Source organism: Scyliorhinus torazame, chromosome 11 (assembly GCF_047496885.1).
Source record: "Scyliorhinus torazame isolate Kashiwa2021f chromosome 11, sScyTor2.1, whole genome shotgun sequence".
Classification (NCBI taxonomy): domain Eukaryota; kingdom Metazoa; phylum Chordata; class Chondrichthyes; order Carcharhiniformes; family Scyliorhinidae; genus Scyliorhinus; species Scyliorhinus torazame.
Genome location: NC_092717.1, coordinates 95,845,049 through 95,865,634, shown reverse-complemented (window position 1 = coordinate 95,865,634; position 20,586 = coordinate 95,845,049). Strand labels below are relative to the sequence as shown.

At 52.0% G+C, this 20,586-nt stretch overlaps 1 protein-coding gene across 6 annotated transcripts in view; it reads left to right on the top strand.

The window, feature by feature from the left end:
• Positions 1-20,586, top strand: part of LOC140385401 (uncharacterized) — a 649,931-nt gene that overhangs the window by 567,869 nt on the left and 61,476 nt on the right. For all 6 annotated transcript variants that reach the window (XM_072467513.1, XM_072467511.1, XM_072467516.1 and 3 more), the window contains 2 exons: positions 19,185-19,278; positions 19,665-19,735. In XM_072467513.1, coding sequence (XP_072323614.1) covers positions 19,185-19,278; positions 19,665-19,735 — 165 coding nt within the window. The remainder of the gene's footprint in view (positions 1-19,184; positions 19,279-19,664; positions 19,736-20,586) is intronic.

Genomic DNA, 20,586 nt, shown 5'->3' with positions numbered 1-20,586 from the left:
TGAGTCTATATGGGTGGAACTGAAAAATAAGAAGGGAGAGATCACCTTGATAGGACTGTACTACAGGCCCCCAAATAGTCAGCGGGAAATTGAGGAGCAAATATGTAAGGAGATTACAGATAGCTGCAAGAAAAATAGGGTGGTAATAGTAGGGGACTTTAACTTTCCCAACATTGACTGGGACAGCCATAGCATTAGGGGCTTGGATGGAGGGAAATTTGTTGAGTGTATTCAGGAGGAATTTCTCATTCAGTATGTGGATGGACCGACTAGAGAGGGGGCAAAACTTGACCTCGTCTTGGGAAATAAGGAAGGGCAAGTGACAGAAGTGTTAGTGAGGGATCACTTTGGGACAAGTGACCATAACTCCATTAGTTTTAAGATAGCTATGGAGAATGATAGGTCTGGCCCAAGAGTTAAAATTCTTAATTGGGGCAAGGCCAATTTTGATGGTATCAGACAGGAACTTTCAGAGGTAGATTGGGGGAGACTGTTGGCAGGCAAAGGGACGGCTGGTAAATGGGAGGCTTTTAAAAATGTGTTAACCAGGGTTCAGGGTAAGCACATTCCCTTTAGAGTGAAGGGCAAGGCTGGTAGAAGTAGGGAACCCTGGATGACTCGAGATATTGAGACTCTGGTCAAAAAGAAGAAGGAGGCATATGACGTACATAAACAACTGGGATCAAGTGGATCCCTTGAAGAGTATAGAGATTGTCGAAATAGAGTTAAGAGGGAAAGCAGGAGGGCAAAAAGGGGACATGAAATTGCTTTGGCAAATAATGCAAAGGAGAATCCAAAGAGCTTCTACAGATAGATAAAGGGAAAAAGAGTAACTAGGGACAGAGTAGGGCCTCTTAAGGATCAACAAGGACATCTATGTGCAGAGCCACAAGAGTTGGGTGAGATCCTGAATGAATATTTCTCATCGGTATTCACGCTGGAGAAAGGCATGGATGTTAGGAAACTAAGGGAAATAAATAGTGATGTCTTGAGAAGTGTGCATATTACAGAGGAGGAGGTGCTGGAAGTCTTAAAGCGCATCAAGGTAGATAAATCCCCGGGACCTGATGAAATGTATCCCAGGATGTTGTGGGAGGCGAGGGAGGAAATTGCGGGTCCCCTAACAGAGATATTTGAATCATCGGCAGCCACAGGTGAGGTGCCTGAAGATTGGAGAGTAGCGAATGTTGTGCCCTTGTTTAAGAAGGGCAGCAGGGAAAAGCCTGGGAACTACAGACCGGTGAGCCTAACGTCTGTAGTAGGTAAGTTGCTAGAAGGTATTCTGAGAGACAGGATCTACAAGCATTTAGAGAGGCAAGGACTGATTCGGGGCAGTCAGCATGGCTTTGTGCGTGGAAAATCATGTCTCACAAATTTGATTGAGTTTTTTGAGGGGGTGACCAAGAAGGTAGATGAGGGCAGTGCAGTGGACGTTGTCTACATGGACTTTAGCAAAGCCTTTGACAAGGTACCGCATGGTAGGTTGTTGCAGAAGGTTAAAGCTCACGGGATCCAGGGTGAGGTTGCCAATTGGATTCAAAATTGGCTGGACAACAGAAGGCAGAGGGTGGTTGTAGAGGGTTGTTTTTCAAACTGGAGGCCTGTGACCAGTGGTATGCCTCAGGGATCGGTGCTGGGTCCACTGTTATTTGTGATTTATATTAATGATTTGGATAAGAATTTAGGAGGCATGGTTAGTAAGTTTGCAGATGACACCAAGATTGGTGGCACAGTGGATAGTGAAGAAGGTTATCTAGGATTGCAACGGGATCTTGATCAATTAGGTCAGTGGGCCGACGAATGGCAGATGGAGTTTAATTTAGATAAATGTGAGGTGATGCATTTTGGCAGATCGAATCAGGCCAGGACCTACTCAGTTAATGGTATGGCGTTCGGGAGAGTTACAGAACAAAGAGATCTAGGAGTACAGGTTCATAGCTCCTTGAAGGTGGAGTCGCAGGTGGACAGGGTGGTGAAGAAGGCATTCAGCATGCTTGGTTCATTGGTCAGAACATTGAATACAGGAGTTGGGACGTCATGTTGAAGTTGTACAAGACATTGGTACGGCCACACTTGGAATACTGTGTGCAGTTCTGGTCACCCTATTATAGAAAGGATATTATTAAACTAGAAAGAGTGCAGAAAAGATTTACTAGGATGTTACCGGGACTTGATGGTTTGAGTTATAAGAAGAGGCTGGATAGACTGGGACTTTTTTCCCTGGTGCGTAGGAGGCTTAGGGGTGAACTTATAGAGGTCTATAAAATAATGAGGGGCATAGATAAGGTAGATAGTCAACATCTTTTCCCAAAGGTAGGGGGAGTCTAAAACTAGAGGGCATAGGTTTAAGGTGAGAGGGGAGAGATTCAGAAGGGCCCAGAGGGGCAATTTCTTCACTCAGAGGGTAGTGAGTGTCTGGAATGTGCTGCCAGAGGTAGTAGTAGAGGCGGGTACAATTGTGTCTTTTAAAAAGCATTTAGATAGTTACATGGGTAAGATGGGTATAGAGGGTTATGGGCCAAGTGCGGGCAACTGGGACTAGCTTAATGGTAAAAACTGGGCGGCATGGACTAGTTGGGCCGAAGGGCCTGTTTCCATGCTGTAAACTTCTATGATTCTATGATAAAGATTACTGTCGAGGCCCCTGCAATTTCCTTCCTTGCCTCCCTCAGTATTCTGGGGTAGATCCATCAGGCCCTGGGGACTTATCTACTTTAATGCTTTTTAAGATGCCCAACACCTCCTCTTTATTAATATCAACATGACTCAGAATATCTACACACTCTACCCTATACTCCTCATCCACCAAGTCCTTCTCTTTGGTGAATACTGAGGCAAAGTATTCATTTAGTATCTCTCCAATTTCCTCTGGTTCCATACATAGATTCACTCCAATATCTTTGAATGGACCAACCTTTTCTCTGGCTACCCTCTTGCTCTTTACATATGTATAAAACGCCTTTGGATTTTCCTTAATCCTGTTTTTCAGTGACATTTCATGACCCCTTTTAGCCTTCCTAACTCCTACCTTAAGTTCCTTCCTATTTGCTTTATATTCTTCAAGGGCTTCATCTGTCCTAAGCCTTTTAGACCTTACAAATGCTTCCTTTTTCTTTTTGACAAGATTCATAATATCACTCGTTATCCAGGGTTCCCTATACTTGCCACCCTTTTCTTTTATCCTCACAGCTACATGTCGGGCCTGAATTCTAATCAACTGACATTTGAAAGCCTCCCACATACCAGATGTTCATTTTCCCTCAAACAGCCTCACCCAGTCAACACTCCCCAGATCCTGCCTAATCCTGTTGTAATTAGCCTTCCCCCAGTCTAACACCTTCACCTGAGGACCACTCTTGTCCTTTTCCAGAAGCAGCTTAAAACTTACAGAATTGTGATCACTGTTCCCGAAATGTTCTCTTACTGAAACTTCAATCACCTGGCCGGGCTCATTTCCCAGCACCAAGTCTAATATGGCCTCTTCCCGAGTTGGGCTATTTACATATTGTTTCAAGAAACCATCCTGGATGCTCCTTATACATTCTGCTCCATCCATGCCTCGAGCAGTAAGTGTGTCCCAGTCAATCTAAGGAAAGTTAAAATCACCCACAACAAGAACTCTATTGTTTATGCATCTTTCCGTGTTTCGATCACTATTGCCTAAATGTTCCCCGACTTCTACTTCTCTAATATGCCCTGGTTCACTCTCCATTACTAGAATCAAGCATGCTGGGTTAGAAATAAATCCTGTTTCCACTATAGGAATTCCATTCATTTATCCTTTTTACCAATCTCTTCTGACCAATTAATTTTGAGGAAAGTGAAATTCCCCATGATTACATTTCTCTATTTTTACTTTCTAATGTGTTTGCATATTTATTCCTCCAGTTCCCTTCCATTATTATGTGATCTGTAAGTTTCACCTACCAGTGTGATTGATTCTTAATTACTTTTTATCTCTGTCTACGTAGATTCTATTTCTGACTTATTGATGGCTGCTTCACTTTTCTCGACAGCTATTATATTATCTCTAAAGGTACTGCTCCACCCCCACCCTTTTTACCCATTTAACTGTTCCCAATATTTTACCTTTGCAATATTAATTTTCCCATCCTGATTTTCCTAATGTGTGTCAGCAGTGGCTCAATTGGTTGCACTAAAGTTCTACTTTAGTGCTTAAATCAAGGCAGATGCCCCAGTGCAGTGCTGAGGGAATGCTGCAGTGTTGGAGTGCCATGGTCTTTCAATCCCACTTTGCCACCTTATACCCCTCTATCCACCTCCCTGTCTCCTGATGCCCCCTCAGGATGTATTCTGACATAAAGTGAAGTTATGTGTACATTGATGATGTTGCTATGTAAAGAAAACATGCTGATTGATCTAAAACACAAATCCTATATTGATCACCCTCAGGCTTATGTCCACAGACAGAATGATTATTGGCACTGTTTTTTTTTTAAACTTCACTTTTTTTTTCATTTAAGGATCAGCAGAGTCAAAACCCTTGACAGCTTGACAGTTCTAGTGAGCTTTGATAGTTCCAATAAGTTTATATATTTATATACAACAATCATGTCTACTTCTAACAATCTTAAAGGCACACGACCTACCCAAAGGGTGCCTTACCTCTCGCAGTGGATGCTATACCTCCCCCAAACGTGTCCCAGGATCATATCCAAATGAATTCACAAGTTTCAGACCTGCTCCGGCCAGGTCTATTCTGCATATTTTGGTTTCAGACATCTATCAAATTAGTACATAGAAACATACATAGAAAATAGAAGCAGGAAGAGGCCATTCGACCCCTTCAAGCCTACTCTACTATTCATTATGATCATGGCTGATCATCAAGTTCAATGCCCCGATCCAGCCTTCGCCCATATCCCTTGATCCCTTCAGCCCCAAGAGCTATATCTAACTCCTTGAAAAAACACGTTTTGGCCTCAACTACTTTTTCTGGTAGTGAATTCCACAGGTTCTCTTCGTGAAGAAATGTTTCCTCACCTCAGTCCTAAAACATTTTCCCCTTATCCTCAAACTATGGCCCCTAGTTCTGGACTACCCCACCATTGGAAACATTCTTTCTGAATCTACCCCGTCTAATCCTGTTAGAATTTTATACGTTTCTATGAGATTCCCTCTCACTCTTCTAAACTCCAATAATATAATCCTAACCGGCTTAGTCTCTCCTCATGTGACAGTCCCGCCATCCCACAAAGCAGCCTGGTAAACCTGCGCTGCACTCCCTCCATAGCAAGAACATTCTTCCTCGGATAAGGACACCAAACTGCACACAATACTCCAGGTGCGGCCTCACCAATGCCTTATACAATTGCAGGAAAACATCCTTATTCCTATGCTCAAATCCTTTCACTATGAAGACCAAAATACCATTTGCCTTCATTACCGCCTGCTGTACATGCGCGCATACTTTCAGAGACTGATGCACGAGGACACCAAGGTCTCGCTGAGTATCCACCTCTCTCAATTTACACCCATTCAAATAATAATCTGCCTTCCTCTTTTTGTAACCAAAGCACATAACCTCACATTTATCCACATTATACTGTATCCGCCATGCATATGCCCTCCACTTAACCAGTCCAAATTCCACTGAAGTATCTCTGCATCCTCCTCACAGCTCACCCTCCCACCCAATTTTGTATCATCTGAAAATTTGGACATAATACATTGAGTACCCTCGTCCAAATCATTAATATATAATGTGAACAGTTGGGGGTCTCAGCTCAGATCCCTGTAGAACCCCACTAGTCACTGCCTGCCAATTGGAAAAAGACCCATTTATTCCAAAGTTTTGCTTCCTGTCTGCTAACCAGCTTTCTATCCATCTCAAGACACTACCCGTAATCCCATGTGCTTTAACTTTACATGGTAATCTGCTGTGTGAAAACTTGTTGAAAGCCTTCTGAAAGTCTAAATAAACCACATCCAGCGGTTCTCCCTGGTCAACTCTATGACTTATACCTTCAAAGAATTCTAATCGATATGTCAAGCATAATTTCGCTTTCGTAAATTCATGCTGACTTTCCCGGATTATACCACTGTTTTCCGAATGATGTGCTAGGAAATCCTTGAGAATGGACTCTAGCAACTTCCCTATTACTGACGTTAGGCTCACTGGTCTATAGTTCCCGGTTTTCTCTCGACCCACCTTTTTGAACAGTGAGGTTATATTAGCATCATTCCAATCTGTAAGAACCATTCCAGAGTCCAAAGCAAGACATTGTTTCGAGACTGCTTCACTGCTAGCTATGTATTTATACAGCAGGTGTCTTTGTGAACCACAGATGCTGACCATCAAGCCATTGTCAATTGTTGTAAAAACTCTTTAAAAAGTCCTTACCTGGTGGGGCCTACAGGTGACACCAGATCCACAGCAATGTGGTTGACTCTCAAAGGTCCTCTGAAATGGAGGGCAGTTAGGGATGAGCAACAAATCCTGGTACAGTCAACGACACTCACATCTTGGGCGGGATTCTTCGGTCGCCAACGGCAAAATCCCGTTCGGCAATCGGCCGGAGAATACCCGTTTGCGATGGAATCGGGGGCGGCACCGCTTTTGCGATGCTCCGCCCCGACCACAGCGGCATTCTCTAGGAGTACGTCGCACAACGCATCAACGGCCTCAGAACGTTATCTGAGACCCTCCCCCCAATCCTCCCTTGTGGAGGGGGCCATGCGCCATGGTTAAACCTGTTGGCTACCCCACTCCCTGCAGATCATAATGTTTGGTCACCAGCCAGCGATGATGGCCGCCGTGGATGGGGCCGCTGCCCTGCATGCAGCCCTGTAGCAGCGTTGGCGCAGGTGGCTCAGAGAGGCTGAGGCAGCGGTGGCTGCAGCAGAGGGACAGGCTGCAGGGGGTCAGGTGGCACCCGCTCAGGCTGCAGGGCCGCCCGCCCAACAGACGCAGGAGGAGGAGGACAACGACGGGGGCGAGGCACAGGATGAGGATACCAATGTGGATGGGGGGGGGGGGAGAGGAGGAGGAGGAGGAAGCGGAGGAGGTGGAGAAAGCGGAGGAGGAGGAGGTGGAGGAAGAGGTGCCATGGTGCCGGAGGCGGTCGATGAGGCCTCGTGTCTACTGGCGCCACATGTCCTTCGAGGACCTGCCGCACAGGGCATGCAGAAAGAGACTCCGGATGAGCCGGGAGACCGTTGCCCATATTTGCCACCTGTGTGGAACAGGGGGAGGACATGCTATCCCGGTGGCTGTCAAGGTTACGGTGGCCCTAAACATCTACGCGACAGGGTCGTTCCAGTCGCCGAGTGGGGACCTGTCCGGCATTTCCCAGACATCAGTGCACCGGTGCATCCGTGCAGTGACTGACGCCCTGTACGACATCGCGGCCTGCTACATCCAGTTCCCCGTTGACAGGGCCCACCAGAAGGCCCAGGCAGCGGGATTCGCAGCCGTGGCCAGGATACCCATGGTCCAGAGGGCGATCGATGGGGTGCATGCGACCACCAGTGGAAAACAGGAACGTGTTCATGAACAGGAAGGGGACCTACTCCATGAACATTCAGGTGGTCTGCGACCACCAGATGAAGATCCTGCACGGGCAGTGTACATGATGCGTTTATCCTGGCACAATCGTTCATCCCCGCCATGTTCGAGGTATGGGCCCCTCTCCCCCCCCCCCTCCCACCGGCTGAGGGGCTGGTTGCTGGGCGACAAGGGTTATCCGTTGTGGTCATGGCTGATGACGCCTGTCCGGAGCCCTCAGACTGACGCGGAGACCAGCTACAATGAGGCCCATGCAGCAACCAGGGATATTATCGAGAGTTACTTTGGGCTGCTGAAGATGCGCTTCAGGTGCCTGGACCGCTCTGGAGTGGCCCTCCAGTACCCATCAGAGCGGGTCGTCCTCCACAATATAGCCCAACAGAGGGGCGATGTGCTGGAGGAGAAGGAGGAGAGGCAGAGGGGGTGCCCGGGGAAGGGCACTGCTCTCCAGATGAGGAGTATGGAGAGTGGGGGAGGGAATCGAAGGGACATGGGGGCTGGATATGGACAGGAAGCTGCACGACGTCACCGGCTTGGCCAGCGAGCACTTGATCGCTGCACGTTTCACTAACTAGGTGGTAGGGGCACGCTGAGCACGGGCACTGACCCCACTGTACGGCATCACCTCACCGTCCCGCACTCCCACCTCCCACAACACCCATGAGGCGCACCGCCCACCATCCTTACCTCCCACATGACCTCATGCACTACACCCCTCCATTACACATCCACCTGCGGCACAACGGGCTGGGCTCATACGGTTGCTTGTGGAAGCGGGTGTGCTCGATGCCATGGAGGATGATGACAACCCGCTCGCCGATGAGCTGTGAGCTCGAAATCGTTAGACACTGTCTGAGTCATGGCCACATGTACACCCTCCACCTGGGTGATCCCTGTATGCGGGCTGGACACTGCATCGAATGGCCCTGTCGAATCGCTGGGGGCGGGGTAGCGTGGACGGTGGGGGGGTGCCGGGCACACAATACACCCACCGGGGCTCAAGTTCCCTAACCCCTCGACCACAGTGGCACTAAGTCCCCTACCCTACCCCGCAGGCATCGGACATAGCACAGAGGCAGCTTGCATTGGTGTAACGGTGAATTTAATTAGAAAAGTTATATACACGTGCCCTAGCCCCTATAACTAAACTGTGCCCTGCACCCGTGCCAACTTACTCGGTGTCTAACTTCCTGGCCTTACGGGCCCTACCACTACGTCTCTGTGCTTCCCCAGATGGTACAGCAGGAGTGGAGGCGGACTGCTGGGACTGCTGCCCTGCGCCTTGGCTCTCCGTTGGCGCTCGTTTCCTGGGGCGGCCCGACCTGGATGGGCCAGGCTGCTCCTCGGGCGTTCTGGATGGCATGGTGCCACCCTGTTCTGCCCCCTCCCCACCAAATGCACCAGGGACGGAACGGAGGGAGTCCGAGGTGCTGTGCTGTTCCGGGACCTCCACTGCAGGAATCACCGGTACAGGCCCCAGCCCCTCCACATCCCTCGGGGTGCCCAGTGGTCCCCGGGCCTCTCTATGGGGCGGTGGTGCGAACGGACACAAGCCCCGAGGCACCACCGACACCTGGCGCTTACAGGTCCTGAACAGGAAGGGGACCTACTCCATGAACATTCAGGTGGTCTGCGACCTCCAGATGAAGATCCTGCACGGGCAGTGTACATGATGCGTTTATCCTGACCATGACTGGTCCTGGAGGCCCGCTGTGGTATCGACCAGAGTCTGAACGTCAGCAGCGATGGAGCTCAGGGAGTGGGCTATCCCCGTCTGGGACTGCACCACCTCCCTCTGGGCCTGTGCTCGCCATCCAGCACGTGGGCAAGGCCACCAATGCTCTCAGCAATGGCCTGCTGAGACTGGGCCATGGTCTGCTGAGACTCGGCAAGACTGCGGAGTGCAGCTGCAATGTCCAGCTGGCTCTGGGACATGGCTGCCTGTGAGAGGGCAGCCCTGTCCTGGGCCACGGATGACGCATGCACATGAAGCCCCACACCTTGCATAACCTGACCCATGGCCGACACCGTTGCCCCCATTGCCTCTACCGCGGACGCCACCCGCGCGGTGTCAGCCTGGGTGGCAGCCATGACCGGCACCACTCCCTGCTCCTGGACGCAGATGGACTCCTCCACCTGCGTCTTCAGATGCTGGAAGCAGGCTGTCATCCCATTGTCTAGTCCCTGGGTGTCTAACTCCATTGGGTGTATGGGTGGGTCTGGTAAGACAAGGAACCCGGGAACTGTCAGGGCGGCTGCTGGTTGCTGGGGCTGGGCTGCCCTCCGACCATCCAGACCCTCGGATGCTCCTATCTCCACCTGCTGTACCGGTACGGTGGTGTGGCGAGCACCAGTCAGTGTCCCAGAAGCCTCATCATTAAAGTGCCCAACCGAGGTGATAGTCTCTGCGATGGTGGAGAGTGTAGGAGATAGCAGTGGAGGAGATAGCAGTGCCGAGAAGTCAAGATCATCATCGGAGCCAAAGTCTGGGATCTCCTGCGTCGACCCCTAGCCCGATGGGCCCTGAGTCGCACCCGTGTACATGTCACTGTCTGGTCTGTCAGTCCTCTGGGTTGCCGTCCACTGTGAGTCAGTGTCCTGGGGTCAGTCCTCTGTGAGTGAGTGTCCTGGGGTCAGACCTCTGTGAGTCAGTGTCCTGGATGTCAGTCCTCTGTCAGCACTCCGCGCCGCTCGCGCACCTTTAGCGACGCGTTCCAGCGTCATTGACGTGTCACGCCTATCCGCCGCCGGTCTGGGGCCACTCCGACCCCGCCTCTCGCTGCGCCCGTGCTGGCCCCTTTTGCGGACCAAAATCCGTCAGTGTCCTGGGTGTCAGTCCTCTGTGAGTCAGTGTCCTGGGGTCAGTCCTCTGTGTGTCAGTGTCCTGGGGTCAGTCCTCTGTGTGTCAGTGTCCTGGGGTCAGTCCTCTGTGTGTCAGCGTCCTGGGGTCAGTCCTCTGTGAGTCAGTGTCCTGGGGTCAGTCCTCTGTGAGTCAGTGTCCTGGGTGTCAGTCCTCTGTGACTCAGTGTCCTGGGTGTCAGTCCTCTGTGAGTCAGTGTCCTGGGGTCAGTCCTCTGTGTGTCAGTGTCCTGGGGTCAGTCCTCTGTGTGTCAGTGTCCTGGGGTCAGTCCTCTGTGAGTCAGTGTCCTGGGGTCAGTCCTCTGTGAGTCAGTGTCCTGGGGTCAGTCCTCTGTGTGTCAGTGTCCTGGGGTCAGTCCTCTGTGAGTCAGTGTCCTGGGGTCAGTCCTCTGTGTGTCAGTGTCCTGGGGTCAGTCCTCTGTGTGTCAGTGTCCTGGGGTCAGTCCTCTGTGAGTCAGTGTCCTGGGGTCAGTCCTCTGTGTGTCAGTGTCCTGGGGTCAGTCCTCTGTGTGTCAGTGTCCTGGGGTCAGTCCTCTGTGAGTCAGTGTCCTGGGGTCAGTCCTCTGTGTGTCAGTGTCCTGGGGTCAGTCCTCTGTGTGTCAGTGTCCTGGGATCAGTCCTCTGTGAGTCAGTGTCCTGGGGTCAGTCCTCTGTGTGTCAGTGTCCTGGGGTCAGTCCTCTGTGTGTCAGTGTCCTGGGGTCAGTCCTCTGTGTGTCAGTGTCCTGGGGTCAGTCCTCTGTGTGTCAGTGTCCTGGGGTCAGTCCTCTGTGAGTCAGTGTCCTGGGGTCAGTCCTCTGTGTGTCAGTGTCCTGGGGTCAGTCCTCTGTGTGTCAGTGTCCTGGGTGTCAGTCCTCTGTGAGTCAGTGTCCTGGGGTCAGTCCTCTGTGAGTCAGTGTCCTGGGTGTCAGTCCTCTGTGAGTCAGTGTCCTGGGGTCAGTCCTCTGTGTGTCAGTGTCCTGGGGTCAGTCCTCTGTGTGTCAGTGTCCTGGGGTCAGTCCTCTGTGAGTCAGTGTCCTGGGGTCAGTCCTCTGTGAGTCAGTGTCCTGGGGTCAGTCCTCTGTGTGTCAGTGTCCTGGGTGTCAGTCCTCTGTGTGTCAGTGTCCTGGGGTCAGTCCTCTGTGAGTCAGTGTCCTGGGGTCAGTCCTCTGTGTGTCAGTGTCCTGGGTGTCAGTCCTCTGTGTGTCAGTGTCCTGGTGTCAGTCCTCTGTGTGTCAGTGTCCTGGGGTCAGTCCTCTGTGTGTCAGTGTCCTGGGTGTCAGTCCTCTGTGTGTCAGTGTCCTGGGGTCAGTCCTCTGTGTGTCAGTGTCCTGGGGTCAGTCCTCTGCGAGTCAGTGTCCTGGGGTCAGTCCTCTGTGAGTCAGTGTCCTGAGGTCAGTCCTCTGTGAGTCAGTGTCCTGGTGTCAGTCCTCTGTGAGTCAGTGTCCTGGGTGTCAGTCCTCTGTGTGTCAGTGTCCTGGGGTCAGTCCTCTGTGTGTCAGTGTCCTGGGGTCAGTCCTCTGTGAGTCAGTGTCCTGGGGTCAGTCCTCTGTGAGTCAGTGTCCTGGGGTCAGTCCTCTGTGTGTCAGTGTCCTGGGGTCAGTCCTCTGTGTGTCAGTGTCCTGGGGTCAGTCCTCTGTGTGTCAGTGTCCTGGTGTCAGTCATCTGTGTGTCAGTGTCCTGGGGTCAGTCCTCTGTGAGTCAGTGTCCTGGGGTCAGTCCTCTGTGAGTCAGTGTCCTGGGGTCAGTCCTCTCTGTGTCAGTGTCCTGGGGTCAGTCCTCTGTGAGTCAGTGTCCTGGATGTCAGTCCTCTGTGAGTCAGTGTCCTGGATGTCAGTCCTCTGTGTGTCAGTGTCCTGGGTGTCAGTCCTCTGTGAGTCAGTGTCCTGGATGTCAGTCCTCTGTGTGTCAGTGTCCTGGGGTCAGTCCTCTGTGAGTCAGTGTCCTGGATGTCAGTCCTCTGTGTGTCAGTGTCCTGGATGTCAGTCCTCTGTGAGTCAGTGTCCTGGGGTCAGTCCTCTGTGTGTCAGTGTCCTGGGGTCAGTCCTCTGTGACTCAGTGTCCTGGGGTCAGTCCTCTGTGTGTCAGTGTCCTGGGGTCAGTCCTCTGTGAGTCAGTGTCCTGGGGTCAGTCCTCTGTGTGTCAGTGTCCTGGGGTCAGTCCTCTGTGTGTCAGTGTCCTGGGGTCAGTCCTCTGTCAGCCAGTGTCCTGGGTGTCAGTCCTCTGTGAGTCAGTGTCCTGGGGTCAGTCCTCTGTGTGTCAGTGTCCTGGGGTCAGTCCTCTGTGAGTCAGTGTCCTGGGTGTCAGTCCTCTGTGAGTCAGTGTCCTGGGGTCAGTCCTCTGTGTGTCAGTGTCCTGGGGTCAGTCCTCTGTGTGTCAGTGTCCTGGGTGTCAGTCCTCTGTGAGTCAGTGCCCTGGATGTCAGTCCTCTGCGAGTCAGTGCCCTGGGTGTCAGTCCTCTGTGTGTCAGTGTCCTGGTGTCAGTCCTCTGTGTGTCAGTGTCCTGGGTGTCAGTCCTCTGTGAGTCAGTGCCCTGGATGTCACTCCTCTGTGAGTCAGTGTCCTGGGGTCAGTCCTCTGTGAGTCAGTGTCCTGGGGTCAGTCCTCTGTGTGTCAGTGACCTGGATGTCAGTCCTCTGCGAGTCAGTGCCCTGGGTGTCAGTCCTGTGTGAATCAGTGTCCTGGATGTCAGTCCTCTGCGAGTCAGTGCCCTGGGTGTCAGTCCTCTGTGTGTCAGTGTCCTGGGTGTCAGTCCTCTGTGTGTCAGTGTCCTGGTGTCAGTCCTCTGTGTGTCAGTGTCCTGGGTGTCAGTCCTCTGTGAGTCAGTGCCCTGGATGTCACTCCTCTGTGAGTCAGTGTCCTGGGGTCAGTCCTCTGTGTGTCAGTGTCCTGGGGTCAGTCCTCTGTGAGTCAGTGTCCTAGGTGTCAGTCATCTGTGTGTCAGTGTCCTGGGTGTCAGTCATCTGTGTGTCAGTGTCCTGGGTGTCAGTCATCTGTGTGTCAGTGTCCTGGGTGTCAGTCCTCTGTGTGTCAGTGTCCTGGGTGTCAGTCCTCTGTGTGTCAGTGTCCTGGGTGTCAGTCCTCTGTGTGTCAGTGTCCTGGATGTCAGTCCTCTGTGAGTCAGTGTCCTCGGTGTCAGTCCTCTGTGTGTCAGTGACCTGGGGTCAGTCCTCTGTGTGTCAGTGACCTGGGGTCAGTCCTCTGTGTGTCAGTGACCTGGGGTCAGTCCTCTGTGTGTCAGTGACCTGGGGTCAGTCCTCTGTGTGTCAGTGTCCTGGATGTCAGTCCTCTGTGAGTCAGTGTCTTGGATGTCAGTCCTCTGGGTGTCAGTCCTCTGTGTGTCAGTGTCCTGGGTGTCAAGTCCTCTGTGTGTCAGTGTCCTGTGTGTCAAGTCCTCTGTGAGTCAGTGTCCTGGGTGTCAAGTCCTCTGTGTGTCAGTGTCCTGGGGTCAGTCCTCTGTGAGTCAGTGTCCTGGGGTCAGTCCTCTGTGTGTCAGTGACCTGGGGTCAGTCCTCTGTGTGTCAGTGACCTGGGGTCAGTCCTCTGTGTGTCAGTGACCTGGGGTCAGTCCTCTGTGTGTCAGTGACCTGGGGTCAGTCCTCTGTGTGTCAGTGTCCTGGATGTCAGTCCTCTGTGTGTCAGTGTCCTGGGGTCAGTCCTCTGTGAGTCAGTGTCTTGGATGTCAGTCCTCTGGGTGTCAGTCCTCTGTGTGTCAGTGTCCTGGGTGTCAAGTCCTCTGTGTGTCAGTCTCCTGGGTGTCAAGTCCTCTGTGTGTCAGTGTCCTGGGTGTCAAGTCCTCTGTGTGTCAGTGTCCTGGGTGTCAGTCCTCTGTGTGTCAGTGTCCTCAGTGTCGTGTCCTGGCTTTCGGTGTCCTGGGTGTCCGTCCTCTGTGTCTCTGTCTCCTGAATCTCCGTGTCAGTGGACGGGCTTCCATGGCGTCTGGTCTACCCGCCGTGGCCTGCGTCCCTGGGGGCCACTGGGCCTGGCACTGGTGTCAGTCCTCTGTGTGTCAGTGACCTGGGGTCAGTCCTCTGTGTGTCAGTGACCTGGGGTCAGTCCTCTGTGTGTCAGTGACCTGGGGTCAGTCCTCTGTGTGTCAGTGTCCTGGATGTCAGTCCTCTGTGTGTCAGTGTCCTGGGTGTCAGTCCTCTGTGAGTCAGTGTCCTGGATGTCAGTCCTCTGTGTGTCAGTGTCCTGGGGTCAGTCCTCTGTGAGTCAGTGTCCTGGATGTCAGTCCTCTGTGTGTCAGTGTCCTGGATGTCAGTCCTCTGTGACTCAGTGTCCTGGGGTCAGTCCTCTGTGAGTCAGTGTCCTGGGGTCAGTCCTCTGTGAGTCAGTGTCCTGGGGTCAGTCCTCTGTGTGTCAGTGTCCTGGGGTCAGTCCTCTGTCAGTCAGTGTCCTGGGGTCAGTCCTCTGTGAGTCAGTGTCCTGGGGTCAGTCCTCTGTGTGTCAGTGTCCTGGGGTCAGTCCTCTGTGAGTCAGTGTCCTGGGTGTCAGTCCTCTGTGTGTCAGTGTCCTGGGTGTCAGTCCTCTGTGAGTCAGTGTCCTGGGGTCAGTCCTCTGTGTGTCAGTGTCCTGGGGTCAGTCCTCTGTGTGTCAGTGTCCTGGGTGTCAGTCCTCTGTGAGTCAGTGCCCTGGATGTCAGTCCTCTGCGAGTCAGTGCCCTGGGTGTCAGTCCTCTGTGTGTCAGTGTCCTGGTGTCAGTCCTCTGTGTGTCAGTGTCCTGGGTGTCAGTCCTCTGTGAGTCAGTGCCCTGGATGTCAGTCCTCTGTGTGTCAGTGTCCTGGGTGTCAAGTCCTCTGTGTGTCAGTGTCCTGGGTGTCAAGTCCTCTGTGAGTCAGTGTCCTGGGTGTCAAGTCCTCTGTGTGTCAGTGTCCTGGGGTCAGTCTTCTGTGTGTCAGTGTCCTGGGGTCAGTCCTCTGTGTGTCAGTGACCTGGGGCCAGTCCTCTGTGTGTCAGTGTCCTGGGTGTCAGTCCTCTGTGTGTCAGTGTCCTGGTGTCAGTCCTCTGTGTGTCAGTGTCCTGGGTGTCAGTCCTCTGTGAGTCAGTGCCCTGGATGTCACTCCTCTGTGAGTCAGTGTCCTGGGGTCAGTCCTCTGTGTGTCAGTGTCCTGGGGTCAGTCCTCTGTGAGTCAGTGTCCTGGGTGTCAGTCCTCTGTGAGTCAGTGTCCTGGGTGTCAGTCCTCTGTGTGTCAGTGTCCTGGGTGTCAGTCCTCTGTGTGTCAGTGTCCTGGTGTCAGTCCTCTGTGAGTCAGTGTCCTGGGTGTCAGTCATCTGTGTGTCAGTGTCCTGGGTGTCAGTCCTCTGTGTGTCAGTGTCCTGGTGTCAGTCCTCTGTGAGTCAGTGTCCTGGGTGTCAGTCATCTGTGTGTCAGTGTCCTGGGTGTCAGTCCTCTGTGTGTCAGTGTCCTGGGTGTCAGTCATCTGTGTGTCAGTGTCCTGGGTGTCAGTCATCTGTGTGTCAGTGTCCTGATTGTCAGTCCTCTGTGAGTCAGTGTCCTGGGTGTCAGTCCTCTGTGTGTCAGTGTCCTGGGTGTCAGTCCTCTGTGTGTCAGTGTCCTGGGTGTCAGTCCTCTGTGTGTCAGTGTCCTGGATGTGAGTCCTCTGTGAGTCAGTGTCCTCGGTGTCAGTCCTCTGTGTGTCAGTGACCTGGGGTCAGTCCTCTGTGTGTCAGTGACCTGGGGTCAGTCCTCTGTGTGTCAGTGACCTGGGGTCAGTCCTCTGTGTGTCAGTGACCTGGGGTCAGTCCTCTGTGTGTCAGTGTCCTGGATGTCAGTCCTCTGTGAGTCAGTGTCTTGGATGTCAGTCCTCTGGGTGTCAGTCCTCTGTGTGTCAGTGTCCTGGGTGTCAAGTCCTCTGTGTGTCAGTGTCCTGGGTGTCAAGTCCTCTGTGAGTCAGTGTCCTGGGTGTCAAGTCCTCTGTGTGTCAGTGTCCTGGGGTCAGTCCTCTGTGAGTCAGTGCCCTGGGGTCAGTCCTCTGTGTGTCAGTGACCTGGGGTCAGTCCTCTGTGTGTCAGTGACCTGGGGTCAGTCCTCTGTGTGTCAGTGTCCTGGATGTCAGTCCTCTGTGAGTCAGTGTCTTGGATGTCAGTCCTCTGGGTGTCAGTCCTCTGTGTGTCAGTGTCCTGGGTGTCAAGTCCTCTGTGTGTCAGTGTCCTGGGTGTCAAGTCCTCTGTGAGTCAGTGTCCTGGGTGTCAAGTCCTCTGTGTGTCAGTGTCCTGGGTGTCAGTCCTCTGTGTGTCAGTGTCCTCAGTGTCGTGTCCTGGCTTTCGGTGTCCTGGGTGTCCGTCCTCTGTGTCTCTGTCTCCTGAATCTCCGTGTCAGTGGACAGGCTTCCATGGCGTCTGGTCTACCCGCCGTGGCCTGCGTCCCTGGGGGCCACTGGGCCTGGCACTGGTGTCAGTCCTCTGTGTGTCAGTGACCTGGGGTCAGTCCTCTGTGTGTCAGTGTCCTGGATGTCAGTCCTCTGTGAGTCAGTGTCTTGGATGTCAGTCCTCTGGGTGTCAAGTCCTCTGTGTGTCAGTGTCCTGGGTGTCAAGTCCTCTGTGAGTCAGTGTCCTGGGTGTCAAGTCCTCTGTGTGTCAGTGCCCTGGGTGTCAGTCCTCTGTGTGTCAGTGTCCTGGGTGTCAAGTCCTCTGTGTGTCAGTGTCCTGGGTGTCAGTCCTCTGTGTGTCAGTGTCCTGGGTGTCAGTCCTCTGTGAGTCAGTGTCCTGGGTGTCAAGTCCTCTGTGTGTCAGTGTCCTGGGTGTCAGTCCTCTGTGTGTCAGTGTCCTCAGTGTCGTGTCCTGGCTTTCGGTGTCCTGGGTGTCCGTCCTCTGTGTCTCTGTCTCCTGAATCTCCGTGTCAGTGGACGGGCTTCCATGGCGTCTGGTCTACCCGCCGTGGCCTGCGTCCCTGGGGGCCACTGGGCCTGGCACTGGCCGTGGGCGTGGAACGCCAGACGGGCCGGACTGCCGGCGGCTGGTCCTGTAAGACACAAGACAGCACGTATCATTAGACAGGCGGCCGACGGGAGGGGGCCGCAGTGGGGCATGGGGTGAGGGGGTGCAGTGGGGCATGGGGTGAGGGGAGTGCAGTGGGGCATGAGGGGGATGAGGTGAGGGGGGTGGGGGGAGTCAGGCTGGGGAGTCTCACTTGCATGTTCACCTCCGACCTGACGGCCGGCAACATCCCGGTCCTCGGCTCTGCCGACAAGGTTCAATGCCCTCAGCTCATGGACGGTGAGCGGGTGCAGTACAGGTGGATGCCCTCCGGTTCTCTCCCGCTCCCTGTGGTTGTGGGCAGTCTTCTCCTGGGGTGGGTGGTGCGGTGGGGAAACAAACATCAGTGTTAGGCGGTCCGACGCAGGCAGCACAGATGTTGGGTATATGATGGCATAGCAGCACAGGGCACCCGGCCAAATCGCCTGGCACGGGTGGGTATGGGGTTGCGCCATCCCCCTGGGGGGGGGGGGCGCCTTTCACATATGTGGGTGGTATGCAGGGGTGGTGCCAGAGGCACGTCACTGTGTACTCACTCTGCATGCCCTCGTGAGGTCGTGCATCTTCTTCCGGCACTGGTCGCCAGTACGTGGGGTGTGCCCTATGGCGCTGACGGCATTGCCTACCTCCCTCCACATATGCCAGACGGTGCTGCGCGGGTGGTGGTGTCCACGTCTGGGGCACAGGATCATCCTCCTCTTCTCGACCGCATCCAGCATTGTATCGAGGTCATGGTCCCTGAACCTCGAGGCGGCACGGCGGGCGGTGGCCATCTTGTGGGTCTCGGGACTCCGCGCCGCTCGCGCACCTTTAGCGACGCGTTCCAGCATCATTGACGTGTCACGCCTATCCGCCGCCGGTCTGGGGCCGCTCCCACTCCGCTTCTCGCTAAGCCCGTGCTGGCCCCTTTTGCGGACCAGAATCGCTACTGACCAGAATCGCTACTGACAGCGGCCCGTTCACGCCGTCGTAAAACTCTCCGGGTTTTACGACGGTGTCAACACGTAGCCGCTGGATCGGAGAATCCCACCCCGAGTTTCTGGCCTTAGTCTGTATCAGGACTTAGTCTGAATTTATTTATAGGTAAGTGCCTTTTTGTCTGACTCAATGGTAAGATCTTTGGCTATTCATGCTGACGGGATTTTCCAGTCCTGCAAACGGCACCCCCCCACCGCTAGTTTCCCGGAGGCATGGGGTGGATTCAATGGAAAATCCCATTAACAGCAGCGGGACCAGAAGATTGCGCCACTGGCCAACAGCGAACTGTCTCCCACTGCCGAGAAACACGTTGCTGGGAGGCACGAGAATCTCATCCAATATCTTTTCTCTGTGCTTTTTGTGCACATTAACTTGGACAATGTGTTAAGAACTGAACAAATGTTGAATACTTACTACCTGAAGCTTACATGTTAAAGGCAAAATAAGGCACCTCCCCACTCTACACTAAATTCCTCTCTCAAACGTTCTAAACAACCCACTCAGTCTGTGCATGATCATCTCAATATTTCATTTAGTGTTCAAAATATGTGGTTACGTTCTGCAGTTTACTGTGGAATTTCCCTGAAATGGTTTGTCCTTTTGTATTGTGGGTGCCCAACAGTAATGAGACTGGCTAATTTCTCTTTTGTAAATTAATGTTATTCTTATAAAGAAATAATAATGATAGGAATTTTTTGGTAATTCAGATGGCATTTAGGCCGAATGGTTCATTCATCAATCAAAAGGTAGAGAGATTGAGGATGGTGTAATTGATAGCTTCAGTGAAGAAATGCCCCTGATTAAATCGTTGTGATCAAACATTTAAAAAGGTGACAGTCTCAAAGTCAGAATATTGTTTCACAGCTATTTACAGGAAACCATTGAAGTTCTGAGTCAAGAATTGAAGAAACTGAGAGCTGAGTTAGAAGAAAAGAAAAACGATACAGAACAAATACGGGTATGCGAAATAAACCCTATTTTCATTGTGCACTTCCCTTATGTACAGTGATACTTGCAACTGGCTTGCAATACTAATCTTTGTTAATCTATGTGCATTTCTCATAATATGTTCAATCATTATCCAAGGCTGCGTGAGTTATTGTAACTCATGTATTCTTATTTTTAACTTGGAAAAACAGAGTTGTTGCTTAACCTCTTCCAGTTGTAAGACATAGGTTGTTCAGGAAATTCCATTTTTATTAAGTGCTTGAACAAAACTTGTTATTTGAGAAATAAACATAACTGAAATTCTGTAACTAGTGACTTTGTTTCCCCTCCAACGCATAGCACTTGATAAACTGTGGTCATCTGAAAATTAAATGCATGCTACCTTCTGTTGAATAGGCATTACAGAGTCATTCTGCCAATCAGCAGGTACTGCTCAATCAACTCCGAGGTCTTCTGCAAGATCAAGAGTAAGTAGTTCTATCACATCTGTAAGTGGATATCTTCTGCTACATTGCAACTGTTCATATGAGATCCTTTTTACCAGCCACTTTAACCCCTCAAGGTTTGGAAATTATTAGTCACCCTTCAACTTCCCATTAATAGGAATTTGTGGCCTACAGTATGTACTTTAATGAACCAGCGGTTGGCATGTACTGTTACCAGTGCCCATCATTCAAAGTGAACATCCCATCCCACTCCCCAATGGATGAGGCAAGGCACAATTGATTTGATTGATTTACTCCTTTGTTTGCATGCACAGAAACCCATCACCATACATAAATAAAAGGATTTATATTAACTTTAGTAACTTATGCCATGTTGATCAGAACATCCCAAAGCAGTTTGCACACAAAGTACCATTTTCTGAAGTAGATTTACTCTTATATGGACAAGCATAGAAGAAATTTCCTACACACGGTCACGTAAACAACATGGAGACGAAGAATGCTTTTTGCGGTTAGGAACGAATGTTAGTAACGGAGAGAATTCCTCCTTCTTCTTTGAGTGGGGTCTTTTATATCCTGGAGTGGGAATTCAACTCACAGGGGGAAAATTCATTCACTTCTAGCGACATTACACAGACTTAGGTCTGAGAGCCAGCAAGCAACAGAAAGTACCGGTGGAAGTCCCCTAGTTTATAAGTCCCCTATTGTTATAGTGTCACACGGAGTATTAATCAGGAAATTAAAGGTGTATGTATCAAGGGTGTGGTAGTAGCATAATGTTGCAATGTCACTGGGCTCGTAATTCAGGGGACCAAGAATTGCTCTTGAAAGATATGTTCAGATCTCACCACGGCAACTGGTGGAATTTGAAT